The 12,500-nt window shown below is 31.0% G+C and overlaps 1 protein-coding gene across 2 annotated transcripts in view; it reads left to right on the top strand.

The window, feature by feature from the left end:
• Nucleotides 1-12,500, top strand: part of LOC133581409 (cysteine/serine-rich nuclear protein 1-like) — a 41,780-nt gene that overhangs the window by 25,029 nt on the left and 4,251 nt on the right. For both annotated transcript variants that reach the window (XM_061935415.1, XM_061935407.1), the window contains exons 2-3: nt 1-64; nt 8,966-9,213. The exon at nt 1-64 is cut by the window's left edge and continues 112 nt beyond it. In XM_061935415.1, the coding sequence (XP_061791399.1) occupies nt 1-64; nt 8,966-9,213 (312 nt within the window). The remainder of the gene's footprint in view (nt 65-8,965; nt 9,214-12,500) is intronic.

Genomic DNA, 12,500 nt, shown 5'->3' with positions numbered 1-12,500 from the left:
GAGTGGGAGTCGGACAGGGAGGATTTTACGCCCCACACCCCCCCTGCACCCGGCGTTCTACCCGGTGAGTCCACCCAGCCAAAAGCCAAGGGCCACCTTTCCTTATCTGGCCACTTCCTATTAATGTTTTATGGGAGTGTCTCCTATCGCGCTGCAGCAGCCCTATTATGACTTACTGATATGAAAATGCTAACCTCGGGCCTGTTGTGATAGCGTCGGGGGGGGATTAAAAAAGGCTCTGTCCGGTTGTGCAGAAGATCATTTGCATGCTGCGGGATCTATTTGCATGTGGAAGAGTCTATTTTTATCGCCTTGCGCAGGTGCGAAATGGCTTCACTTGAAGTGCAAACATTATTCATTTACTGTTTCAGGCATGTTGTTTTTCAAGCTGTCGCGATGCAAACAGAAGCCCCGGTTTTTTTTTTGGTTTTTTTTCACGCACACACACACACAGGCCGAGATAAGCTTAGTCAGCTGGCTTCACTTGTTTGCTGTCTGCCGGGACAAGAATTCATCCTCGGTTATGTGCGAAGGTCAGACAACCTTTTTTTTTTTTTTTTAAGCCAAACTCTTAAACTAAAGAGTAACCTGGCATTGCATTTGTGTCCAAATATTGAGGACTTTTTAAAACTATGCAAGCGAGTGATTAATGATGATTAATGCAAATTCAAAAATGGAAATCATTGCAGAGAACTAGTTAATTTTTTTTTTTAAATGTTCCTGTATGACATTCTGACAAAAATGCATTTTTTTGTATTAATCTATACTGTGCAAGTGAGTCATAACCTGTGATTAATCATAATTAATTAAAAAAAAAATCTAAAATGGGATTAATCTGATAAAAATATAATCATTTAACCGCACTAATTAAACAATTTATACAAACAACCTCATTCTGACAAAAAAACTGCATTTGTGCACAAAGATTGGGGTATTTTTTAAATTAATCTATATTGTGCAATTGAGTCATAACCTGTGATTAATCATAATTCATAAAAAAAAATCAAAAATGGGATTAATCTGATAAAAATATAATTATTTAACGGCACTAATTAAATAATTTATACAAACAACCTCATTCTGACAAAAAAACTGCATTTGTGCACAAATATTGTGGTATTTTTTTAATTAATCTATACTGTGCAATTGAGTCATAACCTGTGATTAATCATAATTAATTTTTAAAAAAAATCAAAAATGGGATTAATCTGATAAAAATATAATAATTTAACGGCACTAATTAAACAGTTTATACAAACAACCTCATTCTGACAAAAAAAACTGCATTTGTGCACAAATATTGTGGTATTTAGAAAAAATTAATTAATACTTTGCAATTGAGTCATAACCTGTGATAAATCATAATTAATAAAAAAAAAATCAAAAATAGGATTAATCTGATAAAAATATAATAATTTAACGGCACTAATTAAACAATTTATACAAACAACCTCATTCTGACAAAAAAACTGCATTTGTGCACAAATATTGGGGTATTTTTTTGTATTAATCTTTAATGTGCAATTGAGTCATACCTGTGATTAATCATAATTAATTTAAAAAAAATTCTAAAATAGGATTAATCTGATAAAAATATAATCATTTAACGGCACTAATTAAACAATGTATACAAACAACCTCATTCAGACAAAAAAAACTGCATTTGTGCAGAAATATTGGGGTATTTTTTTAATTAATCTATACTCTGCAATTGAGTCATAACCTGTGATTAATCATAGTTAATAAAAACAATCAAAAATGGGATTAATCTGATAAAAATAACTAAACTATTTATACAAACAACCTCATTCTGACAAAAAACTGCATTTGTGCACAAATATTGGGGTATTTTTTAAAAAGTAATCTATACTGTGCAATTGAGTCATAACTTGTGATTAATCATAATTAATTTTAAATAAATCAAAAATTGGATTAATCTGATGAAAATATAATCATTTAACGGCACTAATCAAACAAGTTATACAAACAACCTCATTCTGACAATAAAAAACTGCATTTGTGCACAAATATTTGGGTGTTTTTTTAATTAATCTATACTGTGCAATTGGGTCATAGCCTGTGATTAATCATAATTTAAAAAAAAATTTAAATCAAAAAAGGGATTAATCTGATAAAAATATAATCATTTAACGGCACTAATTAAACAATTTATACAAACAACCTCATTCTGACAAAAACTGCATTTGTGCACAAATACTGGGGTATTTAAAAAAAAATTAATCTATACTGTGCAATTGGGTCATAACCTGTGATTAATCATAATTAATTTTAAAAAAATCAAAAATTGGATTAATCTGATAAAAAATATAATCATTTAACGGCACTAATTAAATAATTTATACAAACAACCTCATTCTGACAAAAAAACTGCATTTGTGCACAAATATTGTGGTATTTTTTTAATTAATCTATACTGTCCAATTGAGTCATAATCTGTGATTAATCATAATTATATTTTTTTTTTTTAATCAAAAATGGGATTAATCTGATAAAAATATAATCATTTAACAGCACTAATTAAACAATGTATACAAACAACCTCATTCTGACAAAAAACACTGCATTTGTGCACAAATATTGGGTTATTTTTTTAAATTAATCTATACTCTGCAATTGAGTCATAACCTGTGATTAATCATAGTTAATAAAAACAATCAAAAATGGGATTCATTTGATAAAAATAACTAAAACTATTTATACAGACAACCTCATTCTGACAAAAAAACTGCATTTGTGCACAAATATTGGGGTATTTTTTTAATTAATCTATACTGTGCAATTGAGTCATAACCTGTGATTAATCATAGTTAATAAAAAAAAATCAAAAATGGGATTAATCTGATAAAAATAACTAATTAAACTATTTATACAGACAACCTCATTCTGACAAAACAAACTGCATTTGTGCACAAATATTGTGGTATTTTTTAATTAATCTATACTGTGCAATTGAGTCATAACCTGTGATTAATCATAATTAATTAAAAAAAATAATCAAAAATGGGATTAATCTGATAAAAATATAATAATTTAACGGCACTAATTAAACAGTTTATACAAACAACCTCATTCTGACAAAAAAAACTGCATTTGTGCACAAATATTGTGGTATTTTTTTTAAATGAATTAATACTTTGCAATTGAGTCATAACCTGTGATAAATCATAATTAATAAAAAAAAAAAATCAAAAATAGAATTAATCTGATAAAAATGTAATAATTTAACGGCACTAATTAAACAATTTATACAAACAACCTCATTCTGACAAAAAACTGCATTTGTGCACAAATATTGGGGTATTTTTTTTGTATTAATCTTTAATGTGCAATTGAGTCATACCTGTGATTAATCATATTTAATTTAAAAAAAATTCTAAAATAGGATTAATCTGATAAAAATATAATCATTTAACGGCACTAATTAAACAATGTATACAAACAACCTCATTCAGACAAAAAAAACTGCATTTGTGCACAAATATTGTTTTTTTTTTTTTAATTAATCTATACTCTGCAATTGAGTCATAACCTGTGATTAATCATAGTTAATAAAAACAATCAAAAATGGGATTCATTTGATAAAAAATAACTAAAACTATTTATACAGACAACCTCATTCTGACAAAACAAACTGCATTTGTGCAGAAATATTGGGGTATTTTTTTTAAATTAATCTATACTGTGCAATTGAGTCATAGCCTGTGATTAATCATAATTAATAAAAATAAAAAAATAAAAAATGGGATTAATCTGATAAAAATATAATCATTTAACGGCACTAATTAAACAATTTATACAAACAACCTCAATCTGACAAAAAACTGCATTTGTGCACAAATATTGGGGTATTTTTTTAATTAATCTATACTGTGCAATTGAGTCATAACCTGTGATTAATCATAATTAATTAAAAAAAATAATCAAAAATGGGATTAATCTGATAAAAATATAATAATTTAACGGCACTAATTAAACAGTTTATACAAACAACCTCATTCTGACAAAAAAAACTGCATTTGTGCACAAATATTGTGGTATTTTTTTTAAATGAATTAATACTTTGCAATTGAGTCATAACCTGTGATAAATCATAATTAATAAAAAAAAAAAATCAAAAATAGAATTAATCTGATAAAAATGTAATAATTTAACGGCACTAATTAAACAATTTATACAAACAACCTCATTCTGACAAAAAACTGCATTTGTGCACAAATATTGGGGTATTTTTTTTGTATTAATCTTTAATGTGCAATTGAGTCATACCTGTGATTAATCATATTTAATTTAAAAAAAATTCTAAAATAGGATTAATCTGATAAAAATATAATCATTTAACGGCACTAATTAAACAATGTATACAAACAACCTCATTCAGACAAAAAAAACTGCATTTGTGCACAAATATTGTTTTGTTTTTTTTAATTAATCTATACTCTGCAATTGAGTCATAACCTGTGATTAATCATAGTTAATAAAAACAATCAAAAATGGGATTCATTTGATAAAAAATAACTAAAACTATTTATACAGACAACCTCATTCTGACAAAACAAACTGCATTTGTGCAGAAATATTGGGGTATTTTTTTTAAATTAATCTATACTGTGCAATTGAGTCATAGCCTGTGATTAATCATAATTAATAAAAATAAAAAATGGGATTAATCTGATAAAAATATAATCATTTAACGGCACTAATTAAACAATTTATACAAACAACCTCAATCTGACAAAAAACTGCATTTGTGCACAAATATTGGGGTATTTTTTTAATTAATCTATACTGTGCAATTGAGTCATAACCTGTGATTAATCATAGTTAATAAAAAAAAAAAAAAAATGGGATTAATCTGATAAAAATAACTAATTAAACTATTTATACAGACAACCTCATTCTGACAAAACAAACTGCATTTGTGCACAAATATTGGGGTATTTTTTTAATTAATCTATACTGTGCAATTGAGTCATAACCTGTGATTAATCATAATTAATAAAAAAAAAAAAAAAAAAAATGGGATTAATCTGATAAAAATATAATCATTTAACGACACTAATTAATAATTTATACAAACAACCTCATTCTGACAAAACAAACTGCATTCGTGCAGAAATATTGGGGTATTTTTTTAAATTAATCTATACAGTGCAATTGAGTCATAACCTGTGATTAATCACAATTAATAAAAAAAAAAAAAAAATGGGATTAATCCGATAAAAATATAATCATTTAACGGCACTAATTAAATAATTTATACAAACAACCTCATTCTGACAATAAAAAACTGCATTTGTGCACAAATATTTGGGTATTTTTTTAATTAATCTATACTGTGCAATTGGGTCATAGCCTGTGATTAATCATAATTAATTATTTTTTTTAAATCAAAAAAGGGATTAATCTGATAAAAATATAATCATTTAACGGCACTAATTAAACAATTTATACAAACAACCTCATTCTGACAAAAAACTGCATTTGTGCACAAATACTGGGGTATTTTTTTTAAATGAATCTATACTGTGCAATTGGGTCATAACCTGTGATTAATCATAATTAATTTTAAAAAAATCAAAAATTGGATTAATCTGATAAAAATATAATCATTTAACGGCACTAATTAAATAATTTATACAAACAACCTCATTCTGACAAAAAAACTGCATTTGTGCACAAATGTTGGGGTATTTTTTAAATTAATATATACTGTGCAATTGAGTCATAACCTGTGATTAATCATAATTATTTTTTTTTTTTTTATCAAAAATGGGATAAATCTGATAAAAATATAATCATTTAACGGCACTAATTAAACAATTTATACAAACAACCTCATTCTGACTAAAAAAAACTGCATTTGTGCACAAATACTGGGGTATTTTTTTAAATTAATCTATACTGCGCAATCGGGTCATAACCTGTGATTAATCATAATTAATTTTTAAAAAATCAAAAATTGGATTAATTTGATAAAAATATAATCATTTAACGGCACTAATCAAACAAGTTATACAAACAACCTCATTCTGACAAAAAACTGCATTTGTGCACAAATATTGGGGTATTTTTTTTAAATTAATCGTTAATGTGCAATTGAGTCATAACCTGTGATTAATCATAATTAATTTTTTAAAAATCAAAAATTGGATTAATCTGATAAAAATATAATCATTTAACGGCACTAATTAAACAATTTATACAAACAACCTCATTCTGACAAAAAAACTGCATTTGTGCACAAATATTGGGGTATTTTCTTAATTAATCTATACTGTGCAATTGAGTCATAACCTGTGATTAATCATAATTAATTAAAAAAAATCAAAAATGGGATTAATCTGATAAAAATAACTAAACTATTTATACAAACAACCTCATTCTGACAAAAAACTGCATTTGTGCACAAATATTGGGGTATTTAAAAAAAAGTAATCTATACTGTGCAATTGAGTCATAACTTGTGATTAATCATAATTAATTTTAAATAAATCAAAAATTGGATTAATCTGATGAAAATATAATCATTTAACGGCACTAATCAAACAAGTTATACAAACAACCTCATTCTGACAATAAAAAACTGCATTTGTGCACAAATATTTGGGTATTTTTTTAATTAATCTATACTGTGCAATTGGGTCATAGCCTGTGATTAATCATAATTTAAAAAAAAATTTAAATCAAAAAAGGGATTAATCTGATAAAAATATAATCATTTAACGGCACTAATTAAACAATTTATACAAACAACCTCATTCTGACAAAAAACTGCATTTGTGCACAAATACTGGGGTATTTTTTTTTTAAATTAATCTATACTGTGCAATTGGGTCATAACCTGTGATTAATCATAATTAATTAAAAAAAATTCAAAAATTGGATTAATCTGATAAAAATATAATCATTTAACGGCACTAATTAAATAATTTATACAAACAACCTCATTCTGACAAAAAAACTGCATTTGTGCACAAATATTGTGGTATTTTTTTAATTAATCTATACTGTCCAATTGAGTCATAATCTGTGATTAATCATAATTATATATTTTTTTTTAAATCAAAAATGGGATTAATCTGATAAAAATATAATCACTTAACAGCACTAATTAAACAATTTATACAAACAACCTCATTCTGACAAAAAACACTGCATTTGTGCACAAATATTGGGTTATTTTTTTTAATTAATCTATACTCTGCAATTGAGTCATAACCTGTGATTAATCATAGTTAATAAAAAAAATCAAAAATGGGATTAATCTGATAAAAATAACTAATTAAACTATTTATACAAACGACCTCATTCTGACAAAACAAACTGCATTTGTGCAGAAATATTGGGGTATTTTTTTAAATTAATCTATACTGTGCAATTGAGTCATAACCTGTGGTTAATCATAATAAATAAAAAAATAAAAGATGGGATTAATCTGATAAAAATATAATCATTAAAGGCACTAATTAAACAATTTATACAAACAACCTCATTCTGACAAAACAAACTGCATATGTACACAAATATTGGTTTTTTTTTATTTTTATTAATTTATACTGTGCAATTGAGTCAACCTGTAATTAATCATAATTAATAAAAAAAAAAAAAAAAAGGGATTAATCTGATACAAATATAATCATTTAACAGCACTAATTAAACAATTTATACAAACAAACTCATTCTGACAAAAAAAAATGCATTTGTACACAAATATTGGGGTATTTTTTTAATATTAATCTATACTGTGAAATTGAGTCATAACCTGTGATTAATCATAATTAATTTTAAAAAAATGTAAAAAAAAAAAAAAAAAAATGGGATTAAGTTGATAAAAATATAATCATTTAACGGCACTAATTAAACAATTTATACAAACAACCTCATTCTGACAAAAAAACTGCATTTGTGCACAAATACTGGGGTATTTTTTTTAAATTAATCTATACTGTGCAATTGGGTCATAACCTGTGATTAATCATAATTCATTTTAAAAAAATCAAAAATTGGATTAATCTGATAAAAATATAATCAATTAACGGCACTAATCAAACAAGTTATACAAACAACCTCATTCTGACAAAAAAAACTGCATTTGTGCACAAATATTGGGGTATTTTTTTTAAATTAATCTATATTGTGCAATTGAGTCATAACCTGTGATTAATCATAATTAATTTTTAAAAAATAATCAAAAATTGTATTATTTAAAAAAATATATAATCATTTAACGGCACTAATTAAACCATTTATACAAACAACCTCGTTCTGACAAAAAAAACTGCATTTGTGCACAAATATTGGGGTATTTTTTTAAATTAATCTATACTGTGCAATTGAGTCATAACCTGTGATTAATCATAATTAATAAAAATAAAAAAATAAAAAATGGGATTAATCTGATAAAAATATAATCATTTAATGGCACTAATTAAAAAATGTATGCAAACAACCTCATTCTGACAAAAAAACTGCATCTGTGCATAAATATTGGGGTATTTTTTAAATTAATCTATACTGTGCAATTGGGTCATAACCTGTGATTAATCATAATGAATACAAAAGAAAATGGGGTTAGTCCGATAAAAAAAAATATTAAAACATTGTTATTAACCCCATGCTGTTTTATTTGCTAGCAACAGAACATTTTGCAGGAATGTCTTCTCCTTTTTCTACTATAAAATCAAACCATATGGTGTTTGTTTTTTTTTGTCACCCAGACAGCAACAGAACAAAGCCCCAGGTCCAAGTTCTGTTAAAATGTGCTTCTATTTGCAACCGCAGTTATTTATGACTTTGTCTAGCCTCAGGAAATATTGTGGTGCTGTTGATATCAAAATGATTCAGACCTTTATAGTTTGTATTTATTTATCCTGTGGCTGGGACTGACACAAACAATAACAATAACAATAACAATAACATTGGCTCTCCCTCCTCCTCTTCACAGTTGGCTCCATCGTGAAAAAGCCCCGGCGGGTAAAAAGGCAGCATCATGTGCGCTTCGACCAGGTGACGGTGTTCAGTTTCCCTCGCTGCCAAGGCTTCACCAGCGTGCCCAGCCGCGGCGGCGCCACGCTGGGTATGAGGCGGCAGCACAGCGCCCTCCACAGGTACACGGTGGCGGAGCACGAAACGGCACGGCGCTGCAGGCAAGCGCGCCTGCTCCGACTGAGACCGGAAGGATGGAAAGACGACGTTAGTGCACTTATTTATTTTTTGTAGTTTTTAAGCCTCTTCTTAGCTACATATACACATGGTCAAAAGTTGACATACACTTGTAAAGAACATAATGTCATGGCTGTCTTGAGTTTCCAATCATTTCTACAACTCTTATTTTGGTTGGTCACAAAAAACATTCATGAAGTTTGCTTCTTTTATGAATTTATTATGGGTCTACTGAAAATGTGAGGGTCAAAAGTATACATACAGCAATGTTAATATTTGCTTACATGTCCCTTGGCAAGTTTCACTGCAATAAGGTGCTTTTGGTAGCCATCCACAAGCTTCTGCTTGAATTTTTGACCACTTTTCTTGCCAAAATTGGCATCAGCTAAATTTGTTGGTTTTCTGACATCACATGGACAAAGTTGAGACCTTCTGGAGGAAAGTTCTGTGGTCAGATGAAACAAAAATTGCACTGTTTTGCCACAATACCCAGCAATATATTTGGAGGAGAAAAGGTGAGGCCTTAAATCCCAGGAACACCATACCTACCGTCAAGCATGGTGGTGGTAGTGTTAAGTTAAAGTACCAATGATTGTCACACACACACTAGGTGTGGCGAAATTATTCTCTGCATTTGACCCATCACCCTTGATCACCCCCTGGGAGGTGAGGGAAGCAGTGAGCAGCAGCAGTGGCCGCGCCCGGGAATCATTTTTTGGTGATTTAACCCCCAATCCCAACCCTTGATGCTGAGTGCCAAGCAGGGAGGTAATGGGTCCCATTTTTTTTATAGTCTTTGGTATGACTGGGCCGGGATTTGAACTCACAACATACTTGCCAACCCTCCCGGATTTTCGGGGAGACTCCCGAAATTCAGCGCCTCTCCCGAAAACCTCCCGGGACAAATTTTCTCCCGAAATTCAGGCGGAGCTGGAGGCCACGCCCCCCTCCAGCTCCATGCAGACCTGAGTGACGTGTCGACAGCGGCCAGCCTGTTCTCACGTCGCTTTCCCACAATATAAACAGCGTGCCTGCCCAATCACGTTATAACTGTAGAATGATCGAGGGCGAGTTCTTGGTTTCTTATGTGGGTTTATTGTTAGGCAGTTTCACTAACGTCCTCCCAGCGCGGTAACAACACACAACAACAGCAGTCACGTTTTCTTCTACCGTAAAGCAGTTCGTCTGTCGCAAACAGCAATGTGACACTCTTAAACAGGACAATACTGCCATCTACTGTACATGCATATGTGACAATAACATCTAGGGCTTTTAGACTAACTGCTATACTATATATATATATATATATATATATATATATATATATATATATATATATATATATATATATATATATATATATATATATATATATATAGCTAGAATTCACTGAAAGTCAAGTATTTCATATATATATATATATATATATATATATATATATATATATATATATAGCTAGAATTCACTGAAAGTCAAGTATTTCATATATATATATATATATATATATATATATGAAATACTTGAGTATATATATATATATATATATATATATATATATATATATATATATATATATATATATATATGTATGTATATATATATATGAAATACTTGACTTGGTGAATTCTAGCTGCAAATATACTCCTACCCTCTTAACCACGCCCCCAAACACGCCCCCGCCCCCAACCATGTCCCCCCTGACCACGCCCCCACCTCCCGAAATCGGAGGTCTCAAGGTTGGCAAGTATGACTCACGACCTATATGCGCTGGGCCTGATTTGCTGCCAATTAAATGAGGTGGCGACTTGTCCAGGGTGTACGCCGCCTTCCGCCCGATTGTAGCTGAGATAGGCTCCAGTGCCCCCCGCGACCCCGAAGGGAATAAGCGGTAGAAAATGGATGGATGGATGGAAACTGGTGCTTTACAGAGAGTAAATGGGACAATGAAAAAGGAGGATTACCTCCAAATTCTTCAGGACAAGCTAAAATCATCAGCCCGGAGGTTAGGTCTTGGGCAACAGGACAATGACCCCAAACTAGGGATGATGTTTGTTAAGAAATTATCGAGTTTGAGCCCATTATCGAATCTCTTATCAAGATCCAGATAGGTTGTTGTGTGTGCACTGAGTTCCAAAAGCCATAGATGTTATATGACTGGGCCGGCACGCTGTTTATATGGAGGAAAAGCGGACGTGACTTGAGGACTTTGATGGATTTGTGGACGAGGATTGATCAAAAAATAGTGTGAGTACATTGATAAATACTTCAATAAAGTACAACCCAACTCAGCTTGGCTCCTGCCTTGAGAGGTTGTGTGAGTTCATGGCCGGAAGGCGTGACTTATAAACAAACGTACAATCCAATAGCCTTGTGAGACTGAACAATAGGACCCAATGACTATGTAAATGTGGTAAAAAAATAAAAATAATTGTTTTTTTAGGATGGTTAAAGGTAACGTTGTGATTTTACTACAAGGGGTGTTACAGGGTTACGCTAGCGCAGGGGTCAACAACCCGCGGCTCCGGAGCCGCATGCGGCTCTTTGATCACTCTGATGCGGCTCAGCAGCTTACTTGCTGAACCCCCCAATTTTCCCGTGAGACTTCCGGATTTCAGTGCCTCTCGCAGAAAACTCCCGGGATTAATATTCACCGATTTTCACCCTTACAGCTATAATAAGGGCATGCCATGATGATACAACATTTGGCGCTCTCTACAATCTGAATTAACAGTGTGCCAGCCCAACACTTGTTATACAATATACATCTTCTGCTTGCACACGTACGTGACAGCAAGGCATACTTTGTCAACAGCCACACAGGTTACACTGACGGTGACCATATAAAACAACTTTAACACTCTTACTAATAATGCGCCACACTTTGAACCAAAACCAAACAAGAATGACAAACACATTTCGGGAGAACATCTGCACCTTAACACAACATAAACACAACAGAACAAACACCCAGAATCCCATGCAGCCCTGACTCTTCCGCGATACATTATACACCCCCGCTACCAACCCCCCCCCCCCCCTTGCGTCGGTTGAGGTGGGCGGGGTTTGGTAGCGGGGGTGTATAATGTATCGCGGAAGAGTTAGGGCTGCATGGGATTCTGGGTATTTGTCCTGTTGTGTTTATGTTGTGTTACTGTGCAGATGTTCTCCCGAAATGTGTTTGTCATTCTTGTTTGGTGTGGGTTCACAGTGTGGCGCATTATTAGTAAGAGTGTTATAGTTTTTTTTATACCGCCACCGTCAGTGTAACCTGTGTGGTTGTTGAGTAAGTATGCCTTGCTGTCACCTACGTGAGCAAT

This window comes from Nerophis lumbriciformis, linkage group LG03 (genome assembly GCF_033978685.3).
Source record: "Nerophis lumbriciformis linkage group LG03, RoL_Nlum_v2.1, whole genome shotgun sequence".
Lineage (NCBI taxonomy): Eukaryota > Metazoa > Chordata > Actinopteri > Syngnathiformes > Syngnathidae > Nerophis > Nerophis lumbriciformis.
This window is presented reverse-complemented; position numbering and strand designations above follow the sequence as displayed.